The sequence below is a fragment of the Scyliorhinus canicula genome, chromosome 12 (genome assembly GCF_902713615.1).
Source record: "Scyliorhinus canicula chromosome 12, sScyCan1.1, whole genome shotgun sequence".
NCBI classification, from domain to species: Eukaryota; Metazoa; Chordata; class Chondrichthyes; order Carcharhiniformes; family Scyliorhinidae; genus Scyliorhinus; species Scyliorhinus canicula.
The window spans coordinates 53,129,060-53,152,518 of NC_052157.1; the positions used below are offsets into that span (position 1 = coordinate 53,129,060).

Genomic DNA, 23,459 nt, shown 5'->3' on the forward strand with positions numbered 1-23,459 from the left:
CCAGTGAGAGTCAGTGTGTGTGGAACCCGTACCCCAGTGACAGTCAGTTTGTGGAACCCGCACCCCAGTGAGAGTCAGTGTGTGTGGGACCCGTACCCCAGTGAGAGTCAGTGTGTGTGGAACCCGTACTCCAGTGAGAGTCAGTGTGTGTGGAACCCGTACCCCAGTGACAGTCAGTGTGAGAAGCCGCACCCCAGTGAGATTCAGTCTGTGGGGAACCCGTACCCCAGTGAGAGTCAGCCTGTGGAAGCTGTACCCCAGTGAGAGTCAGTATGTGTGGAACCCGTACTCCAGTGTGAGTCAGTGTGTGTGGAACCCGTACCCAAGCGAGAGTCAGACTGTGGAAGCTGTACCCCAGTGTGAGTCAGTATGTGTGGAACCTGTACCCCAGTGAGAGTAAGTGTGTGTGGAACCTGTACCCCAGTGAGAGTCAGTGTGTGTGGAACCCGTACCCCAGTGAGAGTCAGTGTGTGTGGAACCCAAACCCCAGTGATAGGCAGTGTGTGTGGAACCCATACCCCAGTGAGAGTCTGTGTGTGGAACCCATACCCCAGTGAGAGTCAGTGTGTGTGGAACCCGTACCCCAGTGAGAGTCAGTGTGTGTGGAACCCATACCCCAGAGAGAGTCAGTGTGTGTGGAACCCATACCCCAGTGAGAGTCAGTGTGTGTGGAACCCGTACCCCAGTGTGAGTCAGTGTGTGTGGAACCCATATCCCAGTGAGAGTCAGTGTGTGTGCAACCCGTACCCCAGTGAGAGTCAGTGTGTGTGGAACCCGTACCCCAGTGAGTGTCAGTGTGTGTGGAACCCGTACCCCAGTGAGAGTCTGTGTGTGTGGAACCCTTGTCCCAGTGAGAGTCAGTGTGTGTGGAACCCGTACCCCAGTGATAGTCAGTGTGTGTGGAACCCGTATTCCAGTGAGAGTCAGTGTGTGTGGAACCCGTATCCCAGTGAGAGTCAGTGTGTGTGGAACCCGTACCCCAGTGAGAGTCAGTGTGTGTGGAACCCGTACCCCAGTGAGAGTCAGTGTGTGTGGAACCCGTATCCCAGTGAGAGTCAGTGTGTGTGGAACCCGTATCCCAGTGAGAGTCAGTGTGTGTGGAACCCGTACCCCAGTGAGAGTCAGTGTGTGGAAGCTGTACCTCAGTGAGAGGGTTGACGGATTTGGACAATATCTGACAGTTATGAACTCTTACCTTTGACCAGCTGCTGCCCATTCTTGCTCCAGATGTAAGTGACCTCGGAAGGATTTGCTGATATTTCAATGGGAATGATGACGGCTCCACGTTCATGGCCGAACACAATTCCCACCTGAGATCTCAAAAACTCCGGTGCATCTGGAAAAAAAACTCGGTTCAGTAAAGCAGACTCCAAGTTGTGAATGAGCCAGTGAATAAACAGTGAATGAATGAGGAGTGAGTGAGTGAATAGTGAATGGACTGTGAGTGAGTGAAGTGTGAATGAGTGAGTGAGCAGTGTTAGTGAGCAGTGAGTGAGTGAGCAGTGAGTGAGAAGTGAGTGAGTGATCAGTGAGTGAGCAGTGTGAGTGAGCAGTGAGTGAGTGAGTGATCAGTGAGTGAGCAGTGTGAGTGAGCAGTGAGTGAGTGAGTGATCAGTGAGTGAGCAGTGAGTGAGTGAGCATTGAGTGAACAGTGAGTGAGTGAGCAATGTGAGTGAGCAGCAAGTGAGTGAGTGATCAGTGAGTGAGTGAGCAGTGAGTGAGCAGTGTGAGTGAGCAGTGAGTGAGTGAGTGATCAGTGAGTGAGCAGTGAGTGAGTGAGCATTGAGTGAACAGTGAGTGAGTGAGCAATGTGAGTGAGCAGCAAGTGAGTGAGTGATCAGTGAGTGAGTGAGCAGTGAGTGAGCAGTGTGAGTGAGCAGTGAGTGAGCAGTGTGAGTGAGCAGTGAGTGAGTGAGTGATCAGTGAGTGAGTGAGCTGTGAGTGAGCAGTGTGAGTGAGCAGTGAGTGAGTGAGTGATCAGTCAGTGAGCAGTGAGTGAGTGAGTGATCAGTGAGTGAGTGAGCAGTGAGTGAGTGATCAGTGAGTGGCTGAGGAGCGAGTGAGCAGTAAGTGAATGAGTGAGTGAGTGAGCAGTGAGTGGGTGAGCAGTGAGTGAGCAGTGAGTGAGTGAGTGAGCAGTGAGTCAGTCAGTGAGTGAGCAGTGAGTGAGTGAGCAGCGAGTGAGTTAGTGAGAAGTGAGTAAGTGAGCAGTGAGTGAGTGAGCAGTGAGTGAGTGAGCGTTGAGTGACTGAGCAGTGAGTGAGTGAAGTGAGTGAGTGAACATTGAGTGAGTGAGCAGTGAGTGAGTGAGCAGTGAGTCAATGAGCAGTGAGTGAGTGAGCAGCGAGTGAGCAGTGAGTGACTGATTGAGTGAGCAGTGAGTGAGTGAGCAGCGAGTGAGCAGTGAGTGACTGATTGAGTGAGCAATGAGTGAGTGAGTGAGCAGTGAGTGAGCAGCGAGTGAGTGAGCAGTGAGTGAGTGAGCAGTGAGTGAGTGAGCAATGAGTGAGTGAGTGAGCAGTGAGTGAGCAGCGAGTGAGTGAGCAGTGAGTGAGTGAGCAGTGAGTGAGTGAGCAGTGAGTGAGTGAGCAGTGAGTGAGTGAGCAGCAAGTGAGTGAGCAGTGAGTAAGTGAGCAGTGAGTGAGTGAGCAGTGAGTGAGTGAGCAGTGAGTGAGTGAGCAGTGAGTGAGTGAGCAGTGAGTGAGTGAGCAGCAAGTGAGTGAGCGTTGAGTGACTGAGCAGTGAGTGAGTGAGCAGTGAGTGAATGAGCAGTGAGTGAGCCGTGAGTGAGTGAGCAGTGAGTGAGTGAGCAGTGAGTGAGTGAGCAGTGAGTGAGCAGCGAGTGAGTGAGCAGTGAGTGAGTGAGCAGTGAGTGAGTGAGCAGTGAGTGAGTGAGCAGTGAGTGAGTGAGCAGCAAGTGAGTGAGCATTGAGTGACTGAGCAGTGAGTGAGTGAGCAGTGAGTGAATGAGCAGTGAGTGAGTGAGCAGTGAGTGAGTGAGCAGTGAGTGAGTGAGCAGTGAGTGAGTGAGCAGCAAGTGAGTGAGCGTTGAGTGACTGAGCAGTGAGTGAGTGAGCAGTGAGTGAATGAGCAGTGAGTGAGCCGTGAGTGAGTGAGCAGTGAGTGAGTGAGCAGTGAGTGAGTGAGCAGTGAGTGAGCAGCGAGTGAGTGAGCAGTGAGTGAGTGAGCAGTGAGTGAGTGAGCAGTGAGTGAGTGAGCAGTGAGTGAGTGAGCAGCAAGTGAGTGAGCGTTGAGTGACTGAGCAGTGAGTGAATGAGCAGTGAGTGAGCCGTGAGTGAGTGAGCAGCGAGTGAGTGAGCAGTGAGTGAGTGAGCAGTGAGTGAATGAGCAGTGAGTGAGCAGTGAGTGTGTGACAATTCTTCCTCAACGAGTTGATTGAAGTTGTGTCTTACGCAGGACGTTGAGTCTGAGGAAGGTGCTTCTAGCTTCATTCAGGATAAGGCTGTAGCCCTCACAGAAAACCCGTTGGCCATTGTCCGAGGACATTGCAATGACCGACAGCTCTGCTCTGATTGAGTGCCCTCCGTATTCCGCCTTCTGTATTTTCACCTGCTCAGCCTCCATCCTAAATTAGATTATAGGAGAAAAAGGGTGGTGATGCAATCCAATCAACAAGTTAACCGACTATCTCCCACATTCATTGACAGAATTCCAATTTTGCTATACCAAGAAACTTCTGCATTGTCGGGAGTGCTGCATTGTCAGAGGGTCAGTACTGAGGGAGTGCTGCACTGTCAGAGGGTCAGTACTGAGGGAGAGCTGCGCTGTCAGAGGGTCAGTACTGAGGGAGTGCTGCACTGTCAGAGGGTCAGTACTGAGGGAGCGCTGTATTGTCAGAGGGTCAGTACTGAGGGAGTGCTGCATTGTCAGAGGGTCAGTACTGAGGGAATACTGCACTGTCAGAACATCAGTGCTGAGGGAGTGCTGCACTGTCAGAGGGTCAGTACTGGTGGAAAGTTGCACTGTCAGAGGGTCAGTATTTAGGGTGTTCTGCAGTGTCAGAGGGTCAGTACTGAGGGAGTGCTGCATTGTCACAGGGTCAGTACTGAGGGAGTGCTGCACTGTCAGACGGTCAGTACTGAGGGAGTGCTGCACTGTCAGAGGGTCAGTACTGAGGAAGTGCTGCACTGTCAGAGAGTCAGTACTGAGGGAATACTGCAGTGTCAGAGGGTCAGTACTGAGGGAGTGCTGCACTGTCAGAGGGTCAGTACTGCGGGAGTGCTGCACTGTCAGAGGGTCAGTACTGAGGGAGTGCTGCACTGTCAGAGGGTCAGTGCTGAGGGAGTGCTGCACTGTCAGAGGGTCAGTACTGAGGGAGTGCTGCACTGTCAAAGAGTCAGTACTAAGGGAGTGCTGCACTGTCAGAGGGTCAGTACTGAGGGATTGCTGCACTGTCAGAGGGTCAGTAATGAGGGAGTTCTGCACTGGCAGAGGGTCAGGACTGAGGGAGTGCTGCACTGTCAGAGGGTCAGTACTGAGGGAGTGCTGCACTGTCGGAGGGTCAGTACTGAGGGAGTGCTGCACTGTCAGAGGGTCAGTACTGGTGGAAAGTTGCACTGTCAGAGGGTCAGTATTTAGGGTGTTCTGCAGTGTCAGAGGGTCAGTACTGAGGGAGTGCTGCACTGTCAGAGGGTCAGTACTGAGGGAGTGCTGCACTGTCAGAACGTCAGTACTGAGGGAGTGCTGAACTGTCAGAGGGTCAGTACTGAGGGAGCACTGCACTGTCAGAGGGTCAGTACTGAGGGAGTGCTGAACTGTCAGAGGGTCAGTACTGAGGGAGCACTGCACTGTCAGAGGGTCAGTACTGAGGGAGCGCTGCACTGTCAGAGGGTCAGTACTGAGGGAGTGCTGCACCGTCAGAGGGTCAGTACTGAGGGAGTGCTGCACTGTCAGAGGGTCAGTACTGAGGGAGTGCTGCACTGTCAGAGGGTCAGTACTGAGGGAGTGCTGCACTGTCAGAGAGTCAGTACTGAGGGTGTACCGCACTCTTGATGGGTCAGTAGTGAGTGAGCGCTTCACTGTCGGAGTTTAATATTTTTTGGCGTAGTCCAATATTTCAGGTCCATACCTGACTCCATCTTTAATCCAGGCGACCTGTGCGACTGGATTCGCGCTTCCCACTGTGCAGGTGAGGGTGACTATATCCCCTTGGTGCACTTGCTCAGCAGAAGCTGTGATCCTCATATCAATTGGAGCAACTGCAAGATTGAGGAATAGATTAGGTTGTATGAAGAGGGGAATGGCAATAACCAATCTGGTAAAGATCGGGCACTGCATCTATGTGTCTCAAATATCAGTTCCTCTACAGTCCATGTAAATGTGTGTGTGTGTGTGTGTGTCTCTCAGTGTCAGCTCCTGTACGGTCTGTGTGTGTATGTCTTGTCTTGTTATGCTCTTGGCATAGCATAAGCTGCTTCCTTGATGTTCACTCTGACAAAGGAAGGTTCAGACATGGAAATAACTTCAACACGTTTATTAAACTATTTACAATTCTTCTACTTGGATTTGCCTCTGCTGTTAATCCTTCTATAGCTACTCAGACTGACGAACCAGTCTGCTACAATCCACGTGGTGGGTGTGATGTTAAATCAACCCTGTGTCTGTACTCACTGAGTGTCTCCACTGGAAAGAGGAAGATCATGTGTGCTGTGTACTTTATATAAAGGTTGGTGTAATGCCCTCCTGTGGTAGTGTCACCTCTGCGTTTATCGTGAATGCCCATTGGTCGTATCCTGTTTTACTGACCTATTGGTTGAGTGTCTGTGCGTCATGTCTCTGGTGCTCCCTCTCGTGTCTAGCTAGTCTACGTGTATTTACATTAACCCCTTGTGCATCTGCAGTGATGCATATCACCACAACCCCCTTTTTTTGTGTTACATATTTTCTGTACACTGTTAAAGAAAATTGAACAAAAAAAACAGGTAGATATGCGATGCTCTGTACAAGTTATGATAACAGTCGTTGAACAATAAGTCCAACTCATGTATGAGTCCAAAACCCATCAATTTTAATGGTCGAATGTCTTTCTCGTTGGGTTGGTGAGTTAGTGATTTTGATGGTGGCATGTCCTTGTGAACGCCATTAGTGACCCTGTGCACAAGGAACCAAGAAGCGGTCAAATCACTTTATCGTCTGATTTGGAGTGTTTTTTTCTTCTGATGCTTGTGATAGCAATGTTGGATGGCATCTGTCCTGAAAGCCAGGTTGCCTGTTGGTAGTGCAGCACACGTGAATTGGGAAGATGCATCGTCCTGTCATGGTATGTCATTGTACTGAGCTGAGCAGTAACAGTGTCCCTCATGGGCAGAGTTGTACCATGTCGTACCAGTCGTAGTTCCATTGGTGTAGTCTTTGTCGTGCTTACTGTCGATGATGTTGCCTTTGGTACGCGTCGTGTCACTGTCTTTGATATGGTTTTCATAGATTGTGTTGTTGTGTCTGATGGTTCTGCTGTTGTGTTCGCTGCGCTCAAGAACCACACTCTGTGGATAATAAGAGTCCTTCACACAGTTATTCGTGTCAGCGTGCTTTGTGGCATCTGCTGTTTCCTTGAGCGTGCCATCACTGAGTTCGCGGCGCTCCCCGTCTGGAGTCATGTCCGGCTAACTTGAATCAGCTTTGGCTTGTGGTTGCTCCCCATTTGGAATCTGGTCTGTTTCACCTGAGCCAGTTTTGGCTTGTTGATGCTCCCCGTCTGGAGTCATAGCAGGTTCACTGGAGTCGGCCGAGGTTTCTTGATGCTCCACGTCTGGAGTCAAAGCATTCAGGAATGCATTTGCTTGTGGAGAGGCTCGAGCGAATGAGGTTTGAAGTAAGGTGGTGTCACCGGAGTCACCAGTGGTCTCACTGTGATTGTCGAGTGCCTCTGTACACAATCTGTCACATTGCACATCTTGTATGGGAAGTGGGATGCTGTCGTCACTTGTCTCACATACAGTGGTTAGAGCCTCAGTAGCTTCTTGTTGTTCACTAGAACTGGGTAGACTGTCAGAGTCTTCTCCTGGTGGCTCAAACAATGTGGGTGGACTGTCATGGTCGCTTTGTTGTTCACTTGAGCGTGATATACTGTCATAGTCGTCTTGCTGTTCACTGGAGTGTGGTATACTGTCATGGTCTTCTTGCTGTTCACTGGAGCGTGGTAGACTGTCATGGTCTTCTTGCTGTGCACTTGAGCATGGCAGACTGTCATAGTCTTTCTGTTGTTCACTTGAGCGTGGCAGACTTGCATCGTCCGCTGCTGGTTGCTCAGAGGAGGTTGCTAGACCTTCATGGTTTTGTTGATGCAAGGACTGCGCTCTGGAGTCTTGCATTGCTTCTATCGTGGAGGCTGTCCACAAGCTCGCTATGGAGGCTTGTGTCACTGGAGTCACTTCTTGTGTGGAGATGTGCAGTTGTCTCACTGTTGAGTCTTTCATCGCTTCCTGTGTAGAGGCTGGGACCCTTTCTGATGCGTGGACCACTCTCTGTTTGGAGTCGGGAACCCTTCGCGGTGCGTGGACCACTCTCTGTGTGGCAGCAGGCTGCTCTCTGTGGGCTTGTACCGCTCTCTATCTCTTGGTGTCAGGCCTCAGCATAATCCTGCACTCACGAGTCGGGATGTCATATATGCTGGGCTGAGGATCCTCAAATCCGAAGGACACATCCGCGTCTGTGTCGAATTCTTCACTGTAGAACACATCTCATTGCGGTTCGGATTTGGTACTGGGGTCGCCATCTCAAATGATGAAACCTTCATCTGAGTCATAGTCTACTAGGACCATATCATCACTTTTTGTGTCGGAGCTGACATTGGGCTTGTGATGTCCAAAGAAGAAATCAAGGCTGGAGTCGTAGTATTCAAGGACTGTGTCATCTCTTTGGGCAGTGCTAACTGCGTATTGCAGGGTTCTGCGGAGGTTACTTTCAGCTACAGGTTGAATTTCAGGCATTGTGCTGTGGTTCCAGGTGAAAGAATCAGGTTTCACGGCTTGAAATTTTTTTTTTCGTGTTTTGGGACATTTCCCCTTTAAGTGGCCGTCGTCTGGGGCTTCTGACGTGACGAAGCGTGTGACGTAGGTTGTAGGAAGCGATTGGGCATGCTCAGATCGCTGTTCCTTTACTCGGAGCCTTTTTCTCAACTGCGCATGTGCAGCACCTTTACCAAGATGGCCGCCGATCAAAATTGTCGTTCCCTGCTCAGGGAACTCGGCCTCGTGGTAGGTACTGGCGCCTCTCTTACTGTTTTCTGTTGGTTTGTTTGTGTTTTCCTCGCAGTATTGTCCGAATTTGGCCAGGACTGCCTGGAAGTCGCTCCTGTTTTGCCCTTTGGAGAACTTGAATGTTTTAAAGATTTCTTCTGCTCTGGCACCGGTGATGGTGAGCAGAAACTCTGTCTTTTCAGCATCGGCCACGTCTTGTAGATCGGCTGCTCAGAAAGATCACAAACCTTTGCCTGAATGCACTCCAGTTTTCGCGGAGATTGCGGTGGCACTTGAGCCGCTGTGGAACCGGAATCTCGATCATCTTGCCTGGGAGTTGTTGCAGGTTGTCACTGTTTGCTGAGTTGTAACTATATGGATTGAAACAGTCACTCTCGGGTACCATGTCTTGTTATGCTCTTGGCGTAGCATAAGCTGCTTCCTTGATGTTCACTCTGACAAAGGAAGGTTCAGACGTGGAGATAACTTCAACACGTTTATTAAACTATTAACAATTCTCCTACTCGGATTCGCCTCTACTGTTAATCCTTCTATAGCTACTCAGACTGACGAACCAGTCTGCTACAATCCACGTGGTGGGTGTGATGTTGAATCAACCCTGTGTCTGTACTCACTGAGTGTCTCCACTGGAAAGAGGAAGGTCATGTGTGCTGTGTCCTTTATATATGGGTTGGTGTAATGCTCTCCTGCGGTAGTGTCACCTCTGTGCGTATCGTGAATGCCCATTGGTCGTGTCCTATCTACTGGCCTATTGGTTGAGTGTCTGTGTGTCATGTCTCTGGTGCTCCCTCTAGTGTCTAGCTAGTCTACGTGTATTTACATTAACCCCTTGCGTATCTACAGTGATGCATATCACCACATGTCTCAGTGTCAGCTCCTGTACTGACTGTGTGTGTGTCTCAATGACAGCTCCTGTACGGTCTGTGTGTGTGCCTCAGTGTCAGCTCCTGTACGGTCTGTGTGTGTGTCTCAATGACAGCTCCTGTACTGACTGTGTGTGTGTCTCAGTGTGAGCTCCTGTACGGTCTGTGTGTGTGCCTCAGTGTCAGCTCCTGTACGGTCTGTGTGTGTGTGTCTCAGTGTCAGCTCCTGTACGGTCTGTGTGTGTGTCTCAGTGTCAGCTCCTGTACGGTCTGTGTGTGTCTCAGTGTCAGCTCCTGTACGGTCTGTGTGTGTGTCTCAGTGTCAGCTCCTGTACGGTCTGTGTGTGTGTCTCAGTGTCAGCTCCTGTACGGTCTGTGTGTATGCCTCAGTGTCAGCTCCTGTACAGTCTGTATGTCTGTCTCAGTGTCAGCTCCTGTACTGACTGTGTGTGTGTGTGTGTCTCAGTGTCAGCTCCTATACAGTCTGTATGTCTGTCTCAGTGTCAGCTCCTGTACTGACAGTGTGTGTGTGTCTCTCAGTGTCAGCTCCTGTACGGTCGGTGTGTGTGTGTCTCTCAGTGTCAGCTCCTGTACGGTCTGTGTGTGTCTCAGCGTCAGCTCCTGTATGGTCTGTGTGTGTGTGTGTGTGTGTGTGTCTCAGTGTCAGCTCCTGTACGGTCTGTGTGTGTGTCTCTCAGTGTCAGCTCCTGTACGGTTTGTGTGTGTCTCTCAATGTCAGCTCCTGTACGGTTTGTGTGTGTGTCTCAGTGTCAGCTCCTGTACGGTCTGTGTGTGTGTCTCAGCATCAGCTCCTGTACGGTCTGTGTGTGTCTCTCAATGTCAGCTCCTGTACGGTCTGTGTGTGTGTGTGTGTCTCAGTGTCAGCTCCTGTACGGTTTGTGTGCATCTCTCAATGTCAGCTCCTGTACGGTCTGTGTGTGTGTCTCAGTGTCAGCTCCTGTACGGACTGTGTGTGTCTCTCAGTGTCAGCTCCTGTACGGTCTGTGTGTGTCTCAGTGTCAGCTCCTGTACGGTCTGTGTGTGTCTCTCAGTGTCAGCTCCTGTACGGTCTGTGTGTGTCTCAGTGTCAGCTCCTGTACGGTCTGTGTGTGTGTCTCAGTGTCAGCTCCTGTACGGTCTGTGTGTGTGTCTCAGTGTCAGCTCCTGTACGGTCTGTGTGTGTGTCTCACTGTCAGCTCCTCTACGGTCTGTGTGTGTGTCTCAGTGTCAGCTCCTGTACTGACTGTGTGGGTGTGTGTCTCAGTGTGTGGTCGTCACCATTGTTGTATATATATCACATATGAGGTGTAATACGGTAAGGCCCCTGTACTACAGGTACGGGGGTAGATCCCTGCCTGCTGGCTCCACCCAGTAAGCAGAGTATAAATGTGTGGGCTCTCCGAGCTGCAGCCATTTCGGCAGCAACTGCGGGAGGCTACACATCTCTGCGTAACAAATCCTCGATTACTCTCTACTCTCGTCTCGTCGTAATTGATAGTGCATAACAGTGTCAGCTCCTGTACTGTCTGTGTGTGTGTGTCTCAATGTCTGCTCCTGTACGGTCTGTGTGTGTGTGTGTCTCAGTGTCAGCTCCTGTACGGTCTGTGTGTGTGTCTCAGTGTCAGCTCCTGTACGGTCTGTGTGTGTGTCTCAGTGTCAGCTCCTGTACGGTCCGTGTGTGTGTCTCAGTGTCAGCTCCTGTACGGTCTGTGTGTGTGTCTCAGTGTCAGCTCCTGTACGGTCTGTGTGTGTGTGTCTCAGTGTCAGCTTCTGTACGGTCTGTGTGTGTGTCTCAGTGTCAGCTTCTGTACGGTCTGTGTGTGTCTCAGTGTCAGCTCCTGTACGGTCCGTGTGTGTGTCTCAGTGTCAGCTCCTGTACGGTCTGTGTGTGTATCTCAGTGTCAGCTCCTGTACTGACTGTGTGGGTGTGTGTCTCAGTGTCAGCTCCTGTACTGACTGTGTGGGTGTGTGTCTCAGTGTCAGCTTCTGTACGGTCTGTGTGTGTGTCTCAGTGTCAGCTCCTGTACGGTCTGTGTGTGTGTCTCAGTGTCAGCTCCTGTACGGTCTGTGTGTGTATCTCAGTGTCAGCTCCTGTACGGTCTGTGTGTGTGTGTGTCTCAGTGTCAGCTCCTGTACGGTCTGTGTGTGTGTCTCAGTGTCAGCTCCTGTACGGTCTGTGTGTGTGTGTGTGTCTCAGTGTCAGCTCCTGTACGGTCTGTGTGTGTGTCTCAGTGTCAGTTCCTGTACGGTGTGTGTCTCTTTGTGATGCGACTTACATTGCACCCAGATTCGGGTGATTGTTGTAAATGGGGTGGGAGTTGCAATGTTAGTTGCATGGCATTGGTAAATAGCCTGGTTATCGCTGGGGACCGTCATGATGGTTAATTCAGATGATGCGAGTCTACCCGTGCTCTTATATACTGCTTTCATCACCGGCTTCGATCCCTGGAGAGGAAGAAAATAGATCAACCACGATTGAAATTGGCAATTGTAAAGTGTGGGGACATCGGGCAAGAAAATTGCGAGGTTTACAGAGCAGCCTGAAAAGACTCTTGGAATATCAGACAGTGTCCTCAACTTTGACATAGTTTGCAAAACGATATGCGGACGGCGTTTCCGGGAGTTTACAATCACTTACTCGTCTCCAGATCGAGTGCTCTGTCCAACTCTGTTCTTCGCACACTTTTGAGATGGAAATCATAGTGTCAGTGAGGATGCGGAGCAGATTTTTCTGGAATGTTCCCAGGCGATGAGGGACTTCATTCAGGCGGCGAGACTGGGAGAATCCTTGATCATTCTCCTATTCAAGAACCCTGAGCAGTTCTGGGCACCACACCTTAGGAAGGATATGATGGCCTTGGAGTGACTGCAACGTTGGCTCACAAAAATGATAACTGGGCTCAAGGGGTTGAGGTACGATGAGAGATTACAGAAATTAGACCTGTGTTCTCTGGAATTAAGAAGGTTAAGGGGTGATCTGATTGAAGTATTGAAGATATTAAGAGGGAAAGACAAGGTAGATTCCCTGGGGATTCTAGAACTAGGGGCCAAAGTTATTGGGGCAGACCATTCAGGAGAGATGTTATGGAATCCCTACAGTGCAGGAGGAGGCCATTCAGCCCATCAGGTCTGCCCTGACCCTCTGAAAGAGCACCTCAGCCCCCGCCCTAAGACCGTAACCACACCTAACCTGTGGACGCTAAGTGTCAATTTAGCATGGCCAATCCACCTAACCTGCACATGTTTTGGACTGTGGGAAAAAACTAGAGCACCCAGAGGAAACCCACGCAGACAGAGGAAGAAAGTACAAACTCCACACAGACAGTCACCCGAGGTCGGAATCGAACCCAGCTCCCTACGCAGAGACGCAACACTATTAGGAACAACTTCTTCACTCAAAGGGTGGGAGAGGTTTGGAATTCTCTCTCACAAACAGCAGTTGAAGCTCGAACGGTTGTTAATTTTAAACGTGAGATAGATAGGTTTTTGTGAAGCAAAGATTTTAAGGGATATGGGCAAAATGCAAGTTTAAGAAGTTTGGTCACAGATCAACCATGATCTCATGAAATGGAGGGACAGGCTCGATTGACTGAAGCCCTACTCCTGTTCCTAAGAGAGGAAGTGATAAACCAGGAAGCAACAAGACACTCAGTCTAACCTCAGTGGTGGGGAAAGTATTGGAAGAAATTCTGGGTAACAGAAACTGGGGGAGAGTTAACCTTCTGCATTTGGAGAGGCAGGGATTAATCAAGAACAGCGTGGTTTTCTTAAGGGGAAGTCATGTCTGACCAATTTGATTGAGTTTTTCAAAGACGTAACCAGGTGTGTCGACGAGGGAAATGCATTTGATGCTGTCGACTTGGACTTCAGCAAGGCTTTTGATAAACTCCCACAAGGGAGACTGATAGTGAAGGGAAGAGCCCGTGGAATACAAGGAAATTTGGCAAATTGAATCCAGAATTGGCTGAGTGGCAGGAAGCAGAGGGTGATGGTCGAGGAGTGTTTTTCCTGACTGGGAGCCTGTGTCCAGTGGGGTCCCGCAGGGATCAGTTTGGGGCCCTTGCTGTTTGTGGTTGATATAAATGATGTAGGTATGAACGTAGGAGGGTTGGTCAGTAAGTTTGCAGATGATACGAAAATTGGTGGGGTCATAAATAGTGAGGAGAATAGCCTTAAATTACAGGAGGATATAGATGGGCTGATCAGTAGCAAATGGCATTCAATCTGGATAAGGATGAGATGATTGACTTGGGCAGGAGAAACAAGGTACGAGAATATATGGTGGTCTTTACTTTAATGCTCGAAGTGTAATAGGTAAGACTGATGATTTAAGGATGTGGATTGACACATGGAATTGTGACATGCTGCCATCACAGATGCATGGTTAAAGGAAGGGCAGGACTGGCAACTTAGCATTCCGGGATATCGGATCTTTAGGCGAGACAGAGGAGGGTGTAAAAAGGGAGGTGGTTTTGCGCTATTATTTAAGGAATCAATTATTGCAATGAGGAGAGATGATATCTTGGAAGGGTTTACAAATGAGGTTTTATAAGTAGAACTTAGGAATATAAAGGGGGCAGCCACATTACTGGGTGTGTATTATAGGCCCCCAAAGAGTCAGTGGGAAATAGAGGAGCAGATATGAAGTCAATTTACTGATCAGGTAATTATATTAGGGGATTTTGAATTCCCCAACATAAATTGGGATAGTCACAGTGTAAAGGGTGCCGTTTTCTTGCAATTTGGGGAGTTTTTTGCATCAATATGCAAAAGGCCCAACAACAGATGGAGCAATGCTAGATCTGGTTCTGTGGAATAAAGCCGGACAAGTGTTCAATTTGGCAGTGGGGGAGCATTTTAGTGATAGCGACCACAACACGGTACAGTTCAAGTTTGTTACGGATAAGGAAAGAGATGACCTGCAAAAGACGGTTTTGGATTGGGGCAAGGCAGACTTTACTAAAATAAGGCAGGATCTGGCCAATGTTGACTGGAAACAGCTTCTTGCGGGAAAATCTACAGCAGAGCAGTAGAGGGCATTCAAAAAAGGAAATGGGGAAGTACAGGTCCAACATGTTCCCTCGAGGGGAAAAGTAGGAGCAAATAGTTCAGGGAATTCTGATGTCGAGGCTAATCCAGGACTGGATAAGGAGGAAGAGAAAGACTTTCAGCAAGTCCAAAGGGAGAAATTCAATTGCGCCCATAGAGGAATGTCGGAAGTGCAAGAGGGAACTTAAGAAAGCAATTAAAAGAGCAAGAAGAGGGCATGAAAAAGGACTTGCAAATAGGATTACGGAGAACCCTAAGATATTCTATAAGCGCAAGAGACTAACCAGGTAAAGGTCTCTAATCTCTTGATTAGAGACCAAGGGGGCAATCTGTGTGTAAAGCCATAAGTCATTGCTAGGGTGTTAAACGAATACTTCTCATCGGTCTTCACTCAGGAGAAGGAGTACACAGGTATGGAATTCAGGAAATGGGAATGTGACCACCTTGAGAAGTTTGACATAGGAAGTGAGGAGGTTTTGAAGGCTTCGACAGGCTTAAAAATAAACAACACAGCAGCACAGTGGTTAGCACAGTTGCTTCACAGCTCCAGGGTCCCAGGTTCAATTCCCAGCTTGGGTCACAGTCTGTGCGGAGTCTGCACATTCTCCCCGTGTCTGCATGGGTCTCGTCCGGGTGCTCCGGTTTCCTTCCACAGTCCAAAGCTCTGCAGGTTAGGTGGATTGGCCATGATAAATTGCCCTTCGTGGCCAAAAGAAAAAGGTTCGGTGGGTTTACTGGGATAGGGTGGAGGTGAGGGCTTGGGTAGGGTGCTCTTTCTAAGGGCCGGTGCAGACTCGATGGGCCAAATGACCTCCTTCTGCACTGTAAATTCTATGAAATCCCCAGGCCTGGGTGAATTTCATCCCAGGCTGTTGTGGGAGATGAGGCAGGAAATTGCAGGGGCTCTGACGCAAGGTTTTAATCCCTCTCTGGCCATGGAAGAAGTGCCAGAGGACTGGAGAACAGCTAACGTTGTTCCAGTTTTCAAGAAGGGTGGTAGAGATAAACCAGGGAATTACAGACCAGAGGGTCTCACTTCAATGATAGGGAAACTATTGGAGAAAATTCTGAAGGAGAGAATTAATTTCTACTTGGAAAGAGATGGGTTTGTCAGAGGGAGGTCATGCCTAACAAATTTGATTGAATTTTTTGATAAAGTGACCAAGTGTGTGGTTGAAGGATGTGCAGTTGATGTAGTTTATATGGTTTAGCAAAAGCCATTGAAAAGGTCCCACATGGCAGACTGACTGAGAAGGTTTGAGCACACGGAATTCAAGGAAACTTGGCGAGTTGGATCCAAAACTGGCTCTGTAATTGGACACAAACGGTGATGGTGGAGGTGGTTTGAGTAACTGGAGGCTGGTGTCCAGTGGTGTACCACAGGGGTCAGTGTTGGGCTCTTATTGTTTGTTTTATATATATAGAAATGTTATAGATGAGAATGTGGGGGACACGATAATCAAGTTTGAAGATGACATCAAGATTGGTAGGGTGGTTAACATTGAAGAAGAGGGTGGTAGGTTACAGAAAGATATAGATGGGTTGGTCAGATGGGCAGAGCATGGGGCAGATGGTGTTTAACCCTGATAAGTGCGAGGTGATGCAATTTGGAAGCAGAATCAGGACAAGGGAGTATGTAATGAACCAGAATCGAGAGTTTTATTTTGACACGCCGCAGGAGCCGAATGAATTTATGAGAGACTCTGGATTGGGAGGAGTGCGAGGGCACTGAACTTTGGAGCTGCTGCAGTGGGGAATGTGGGTTTGCACGCCGGGCCGATTGTTGTGCAGTGTTATGTAAGCCTACTTCTGACACTAATAAAGATTATTATTATTATTGAATGACTATGGGTGCAGAGTGGGCGAGTGTATTTGTTTTTTTGTTTTTTACTGGTTTTGGCGAGTTGCGGGTGAAGCATGGTAAGCGGAGGCCTCGAGTGGGGCCCACCATGCGAGCTGGTTGGCTAGACAATTGGAGTGAAGTGGGGGTCAACCTGTGCAGGGAGTGGGGGAGGGGCAGTTGGTTAAGAGGAGATGGCAGCGGACATCTTGAGGGGGGCCCTGAGGGTAAGCGAGGTGCGGACTGGGGTGGGAGAAGCTGGTAAAGAGGGAGTATGGCTGACTTGCAAGGTTGAGGGGGGAGGGGCTCAACCTTCTGACACAGCTAATTATGTCCAACACACGGGGTTTAAATGGCCCAGTCAACAAATTGCACCTTTTTGCAAATCTAAGGAGTTTCAAGGCGGACATTGTGGTTCTTCAGGAGATGCACCTGAACTGGGGGACAAGATGAAGTTGAGGAAGGGCTGGGTAGGACAGATGTTCCATTCGGGCTGGATATGAAGATGAGGAATGTGATGGTGCTGGTCAACAAGAGTGTGGCCTTGGAGGTCGGCAGTATTGTAACTGATCCTAGGGGTAGGTTTGTGATGGTGAGCAGGTAGCTCGAGGGGACGCCTGTGGTGCGAGTGAATGTTTATACCCCTGTTATAACCTGCCTGCTTACCACTGGCTGGGGACTAATGGCAATCCCACAATCCTTTGGGAGTATGACCTTATCCAATGAGGGGGGCAGAGAAATCATTAGCAGACTCCATGCATAAATAAAGCTGGCCAGTATGGAACCAGCTAGAGGAGAGTGAGCAGCAGGGGAAGTTGCTGCTGCTTTTGTGTGTATATATGTTATTGTAAATAAATGTTTTTTCTTTCTATCCTTCAACTCGTGCTGGATTCTTCATGGCCCAAACAAAAGTCCCAAACTGGGACGATGTGGATTTCCCGATGCGGGTTTTCGGGAAGATTCGGAACCTGGACACCCACCGGCTGATTATGGGGGGAGATTTTAACGTGGTTCTGGATTGGAGATTAGACCGGTCATGCCCTGTGTCCCTGAAGGTTTCGGCTACAGCGAGGGAGTAGTTGGGGGTTATGGCACGAATCGGTGGAGGGGTTGGGGTGGCAGTTTGAGAGGCCGAGGGCGAAGGAGCTTTCGTACTTCTCGCACGTGCACCAGGTGTACTCCACCAGTGTTGATTTCCCTGTTTTGGACAAGGCGTTGTTGACGGGGGTGGTTGGATCGGAGTATTCGGCGGTTGTGGTCTCTGACCACACGCTGCACTGGGTGGATTTGCGGGGGGGAGACTCAGTGGCCATGGTTGGATGTGGGGTTCCTGGCGGGCAGAAGGGTCTGTGAGAGGGTAAGGGTGGCCATCCAAAATTATGTGCGGCAGAATAAGATGGGGGAGGTTTCCACCTCCACATTGTGGTAGGCGCTAAAGATGGTGGTAAAGGGGGAATTTATATCTATACGGGTGCACAGGGTGAGAGCAGAGCGGGCTGAGAGGCTGAACTTGGCGGAGGACATCCTGAGGGTGGACTGGGGATATTCGGTGGTGCCTGAGGAGGCATTACTAAAGGAGAGGCAGAGGCTCCAGATGAAATTTGGGCTGGTGTTCACTGGAAAGACGGTGGAATAATTGCATAGAGCCAGAGGGCGGTTTGTGGGTATGGGGAGAAAGCGAATAGGATACTTGTGCATCAGTTCATCAGTTGAGGAGCCAGCGGTGGCGAGAGAAATTGGAAGGGTGAGGGATGAGAGGGGCACGAGGGGATGAATGGGCTTTTTGAGGCCTACTATCGGAGGTAGTCTAACTCGGAGCCCCTGGATTGGAGTTCCCGATGGTTGAAGTGGCAAAGGTGTAGATTTAGGGGGCCCCGATTAGGTGAGGAAGGTGATGGATTGCGTGGGGGCGATGCAGGCGGGGCAGGCCCCGAGGCCCCGAGGCCAGCGGTGGCGAGAGAGATTGGAAGGGTGAGGGATGAGAGGGGCACGAGGGGATGAATGGGCTTTTTGAGGCCTACTATCGGAGGTAGTCTAACTCGGAGCCCCTGGATTGGAGTTCCCGATGGTTGAAGTGGCAAAGGTGTAGATTTAGGGGGCCCCGATTAGGTGAGGAAGGTGATGGATTGCGTGGGGGCGATGCAGGCGGGGCAGGCCCCGAGGCCAGATGGGCTTCCAGCCGAGTTTTAAAAGATGTTTGGGGAGGAGCTGGGACCCCTGCTCTTTGAGATGTATAATGAGTCGATGGGGAGGAGGGAGCTCCCCCAACGCTGTCGCAGGCTTCTATGTTGCTCATTTTAAAGAAGGATAAGGACTTGATGCAGTGTGGGTCATACCGCCCAATTTTGCTACTGAATGTAGACGCAAAGTTGTTGGTGAAGGTGCTGGCGTCGCATTGCGTGCCAGGGGTGATAGTGGGGGACCAGACGAGGTGTATGAAGAGGCGGCAGCTGTCAGCGAATGTACGGAGGCTGCTTAATGTTATTATGATGCCCTCGAAGGGCAGAGAAGTGGAAATGATGGTGGCAATTGACGCGGAGAAGGTGTTTGATTGGGTTGAATGGGCATATCTGTTTGAGTTGTTGGGGCAGTTTGGGTTTGGGCAGGAGTTTGTTGATTGGGTTCATTGCTGTTCAAGGCGTCTAAGGCTAGTGTTTGGACAAACAAGGTTAATTCAGATTATTTTGGGCTACACCGGGGGACAAGGTAAGGGTGCCTGCTCTTCCCGAAGCTCTTTGCCCGGTGTTAGAACCTTTGGCAATGGCGCTTCGGGGTCAAGAGGGTGCAGGGGGATTGAACGGAGGGGTGAGGGGTCAAACACTGAGTTTCGTTATACACAGATTACCTCCTGTTATAGGACCCGGTTGGGAGCTTCGATAGGATCATGGGGATTCTGGGTGAATTTGGCTGCTTTTCGGGGTACAAGCTGAACATCAGAAAAGCGAGGTGTTCCCAAATAATGCACGGACAGGAGAGGAAGCTGGGGGAGTTGCTGTTTCAGGTGGTGGGGGCGAGCTTTCGGCTATCTTGGGGATACAGGTGGCGCAGAGTTAGGCCCAGCTGCACAAGCTGAACCTGGCACAGCAGGTGGAGGGAATGAAGGAGGACTACAAAAGGTGGGATGAGTTGCCGATATATTTGGTGGGCCGGGTGCAGATGGTGACGATGACGGTGCTGCCAAAGGTTTTGTTTGGATTTCAGAACCTCCCGAGTTTTGTTCCTATGTCCTTTTTCAGGATGGTGAATGGATTGATTTTGAGGTTTGTGTGGGCAGGGAAGGTTCCACGGGTGAGGAGGATGTACTTGGAGAGGGAACAATGTGGTGGGGGGGGGGGGGGGGGGGGGGGGTGGGGGTGGCTAGCATTGCTGAGCTTGTTGAATTACTACTGGGCAGCAAACATTACAATGGCTAGGAAACGGGCGGTGGAGGAGCAGTCGGTAAGGGGGAGGATGGAGGTGACCTTGTGTAAGGGGATCAGTTTGAGGGCACTGCTGTTGGTGCCCCTCCGGGTGGGCACCAGGGTGGCAGTGGGGTGAGTGGGGCCTGTTAGTTGGGGGTGCAGGGAAGGAGGAGAGCGGTTGTTATCTGTTGTCTCCGTTAGCTTTTGTATTTTTGTGATTATGTATATATTTTAAATGCCTTCAATAAGATGTTTTTTTAAAAGGGTATAAGAGCAAGGGGGTTATGTTGGAGCTGTGTAGAACGTTGGTTAGGCTGCAGCTGGAGTACTGTGTGAGGTTCTGGTCACCTCATTATAGAAAGGACGTGATTGCGCTGGAGGGGGAACAGAGGAGATTCAGCAGAATGTTGCCTGGGATGGAGCATCTGGGCTATAAGGAGAGACTGGATTGCTTTCTTTAAAGCACAGAAGGCTGAGGGGAGGATATGATTGTGTTGCATAAGATATTGAGGGGTTTGGACAGGGTAAATAGGAAGCAGCTGTTCCCCTTGGCTGAGGGGTCAATTACAAGGGGCATAGTTTTAACGTGAGGGGCAAAAGATTCTGAGTGGATTTGAGAACAGAAATTTCACTCCAAGGGTGCTGAGAATCAGGAATGCCCTGCCTGGGGAGACAGTGGAGGCTGGAAACTGCACAACCGTTAAAAAGCACTTGGAGACGTCCGGTGGCAGCATGTAGGTGGAAGTCGGACGTTGGGTGGCTCCTAATAGAGTCTTAGATTTTTGGAACTTCATGTCTGGTCTCGGGGATACTTTTTGGATAAGATAATGTGGAAAGTTCTAAGGAATCGGTGGAATGCCAAAGCTCCAGAAGAAAGGTCAGGGAAGGAAGTGGGCGAGCGGACGTCCCCAGGCGAGTGCTTTGTGAGTCCAGCAGGGGGATAGATGGCAGTTCGTCAGGTGGGTCAGCTCCCATTACAGTGGAAACTCTGACCGAGGTGATAGCGGGGGAGTTTGAAAGTCTGTTGGCCAAACAACTGGAGGTGCATCAGAGAGAGATGATGACCTCGCTGAAAGAGTGGGAGGGGGCCCCAGTAAAGGCTGCGTCGACAAAGAAGGCGATGGACGTGCGTGAGCATAGGGAGAAGATGAGGGGGTGGAGGAGGCTTCATCGCAGTATAGCAACCAGTTCACCTTGATGGGTCAGGAACTGCGGATGGAGGCAGAGGTCAATGAACAGTTAAAAGCAAAAGTGGAGGATCTGAATAAGTATGCACCTGTCAGGCAGGGAAGAAATGGTCAAGCGAGGGGACAGTGGTTCACTAAAGCTGTTGAATCACTTGTCAAGAGGAAGAAGGAGGCTTATGTAAAGATGAGATGTGAAGGTTCAGTTCGAGCGCTCGAGAGTTACAAGTTAGCTAGGAAGGATCTAAAGAGAGAGCTAAGAAGAGCCAGGAGGGGACATGAGAAGTCTTTAGCAGGTAGGATCAAGGATAACCCTAAAGCTTTATATAGGTATGTCAGGAATAAAAGAATGACTAGGGTAAGAGTAGGTCCAGTCAAGGACAGTAGCGGGAAGTTGTGCGTGGAGTCCGAGGAGATAGGAGAGGTGGTAAATGAATATTTTTCGTCAGTATTCACGCAGGAAAAAGACAATGTTTTCGAGGAGAATACGGAGATACAGACTACTAGACTAGAAGAGCTTGAGGTTCATAAGGAGGAGGTGTTAGCGATTCTGGAAAGTGTGAAAATAGATAAGTCCCTTGGGCCGGATGGGATTTATCCTAGGATTCTCTGGGAAGCTAGGGAGGAGATTGCTGAGCCTTTGGCTTTGATCTTTATGTCGTCATTGTCTACAGGAATAGTGCCAGAAGACTGGAGGATAGCAAATGTTGTCCCCTTGCTCAAGAAGGGGAGTAGAGACAATCCCGGTAACTATAGACCAGTGAGCCTTACTTCTGTTGTGGGCAAAGTCTTGGAAAGGCTTATAAGAGATAGGACTTATAATCATCTAGAAAGGAATAATTTGATTGGGGATAGTCAACACGGTTTTGTGAAGGGTAGATCGTGCCTCACAAACCTTATTGAGTTCTTTGAGAAGGTGACCAAATAGGTGGACGAGGGTAAAGCAGTTGATGTGGCGTATATGGATTTCAGTAAAGCGTTTGATAAGGTTTCCCATGGTAGGCTATTGCAGAAAATACAGAGGCATGGGATTCAGGGTTATTTAGCAGTTTGGATCAGAAATTAGCTCACTGTAAGAAGACAGAGGGTGGTGGTTGTCATAATATACACACAAGTATATGATGGTGCACAGACAGACATTGACACACGGGATGACCAATGAACACACAGAACACAGCAGCCAATCACCAGACAGGACACGGCCACTATAAAGCCAGAGGGCACTAGTTTTCCCACTCTCTTGGGATCCAGCCTCTGAGACAGTCAGAGCCTGTGAGCAACAACTAGAACATCCATCATGTGGTAGTAAGATAGTCTGGTCAGGTTCGCCTCAGGTCTCCAGTCAACTCAGCATAGTGTCAACCCACAGTTAAAGTATGTATGATAGTTAAGAGTTCAATAAAATAGAGTAGCATTTCTTCAAGTGTTGGAAGCCTGTCTCTCCCACTGCTATAGTAAACACAGTCCTCGCAGAACCAGCATACCCAACACATCAGTGGTTGATGGGAAATGTTCAGCCTGGAGTTCAGTTACTAGTGATGTACCACAAGGATCTGTTTTGGGGCCACTGCTGTTTGTCATTTTTATAAATGACCTGGAGGAGGGCATAGAAGGATGGGTGAGTAAATTTGCAGATGGCACTAAAGTCGGTGGAGTTGTGGACAGTGCGGAAGGATGTTTCAGGTTACAGAGGGACATAGATAAGCTGTAGAACTGGGCTGAGAGGTGGCAAATTGAGTTTAATGCAGAAGAGTGTGAGGTGATTCATTTTGGAAGGAGTAACAGGAATACAGAGTACTGGGCTAATGGTAAGATTCTTGGTAGTGTGGATGCTCAGAGAGATCTCGGTGTCCATGTACATAGATCCCTGAAAGTTGCCACCCAGGTTGATAAGGTTGTTAAGAAGGCGTACAGTGTGTTAGCTTTTATTGGTAGAGGGATTGAGTTTCGGAGCCATGAGGTCATGTTGCAGCTGTACAAAACTCTGGTGCGGCCACATTTGGAGTATTGCGTGCAGTTCTGGTCGCCGCATTATAGGAAGGATGTGGAAGCATTGGAAAGGGTGCAGAGGAGATTTACCAGGATGTTGCCTGGTATGGAGGGAAGATCTTATGAGGGAAAGGCTGAGGGACTTAAGGGACTTAAGGCTTTCGTTAGAGAGAAGAAGGTTAAGAGGTGACTTAATTGAGGCATACAAGATGATCAGAGGATTAGATAGGGTGGACAGTGAGAGCCTTTTTTGTTCAGATGGTGATGTCCAGCACGAGGGGACATAGCTTTAAATTATGGGGAGATAGATATAGGACAGATGTCAGAGGTAGGTTCTTTACTCAGAGAGTAGTAAGGGCGTGGAATAACCTGCCTGCAACAGTAGTGGACTTGCCAACATTAAGGGCATTTAAATGGTCATTGGATAAACATATGGGTGATAAGGGAATAGTGTAAATGGGCTTTAGAGTGGTTTCACAGGTCGACGCAACAGCGAGGGCCAAAGGGCCTGTACTGCGCTGTAATGTTTTATGTTCTATGTTCTATGGAGAACAGATTGAGGAGACAGAATTTGGGGATTGTGAGCCTTCCTGAGGGGGTGGAGGGCCGGAGGCCAACCGAGTACTTTGCGGACATGTTCGCCAAGTTGATAGTGGAGGGGGAAAATCCCTCCCTCTATGAGTTGGACAGGGCCCATCAGTCGCTCTGGCCGAAGCCTAAAATGAATGAGCCACCAAGGGCGGCCATAGTCTGCTTCCGGAGTTACCAGGTGAAGGAGAAGGTTTTGAGTTGGGCAAAGCAGAAGCAAGAGATGAAGTGGGAAGGCGTAGGTATACGTAGATACCAAGATCCTACAGTGGAGTTGGCAAGAAGGTGGTGGCCTTTGGTCAGGTGAAGGCGGCATTGTACAGCAG

The 23,459-nt window shown here is 49.6% G+C and overlaps 1 protein-coding gene across 1 annotated transcript in view; it reads right to left on the minus strand.

Moving 5' to 3' along the window:
- nphs1 (NPHS1 adhesion molecule, nephrin) overlaps positions 1-23,459 on the minus strand; it is a 133,240-nt gene that overhangs the window by 63,837 nt on the left and 45,944 nt on the right. Inside the window, exons 12-15 of the mRNA XM_038813010.1 lie at positions 11,359-11,527; positions 5,090-5,219; positions 3,414-3,586; positions 1,196-1,336 (exon numbers count right to left, since the gene is read on the minus strand). Coding sequence (XP_038668938.1) covers positions 1,196-1,336; positions 3,414-3,586; positions 5,090-5,219; positions 11,359-11,527 — 613 coding nt within the window. The remainder of the gene's footprint in view (positions 1-1,195; positions 1,337-3,413; positions 3,587-5,089; positions 5,220-11,358; positions 11,528-23,459) is intronic.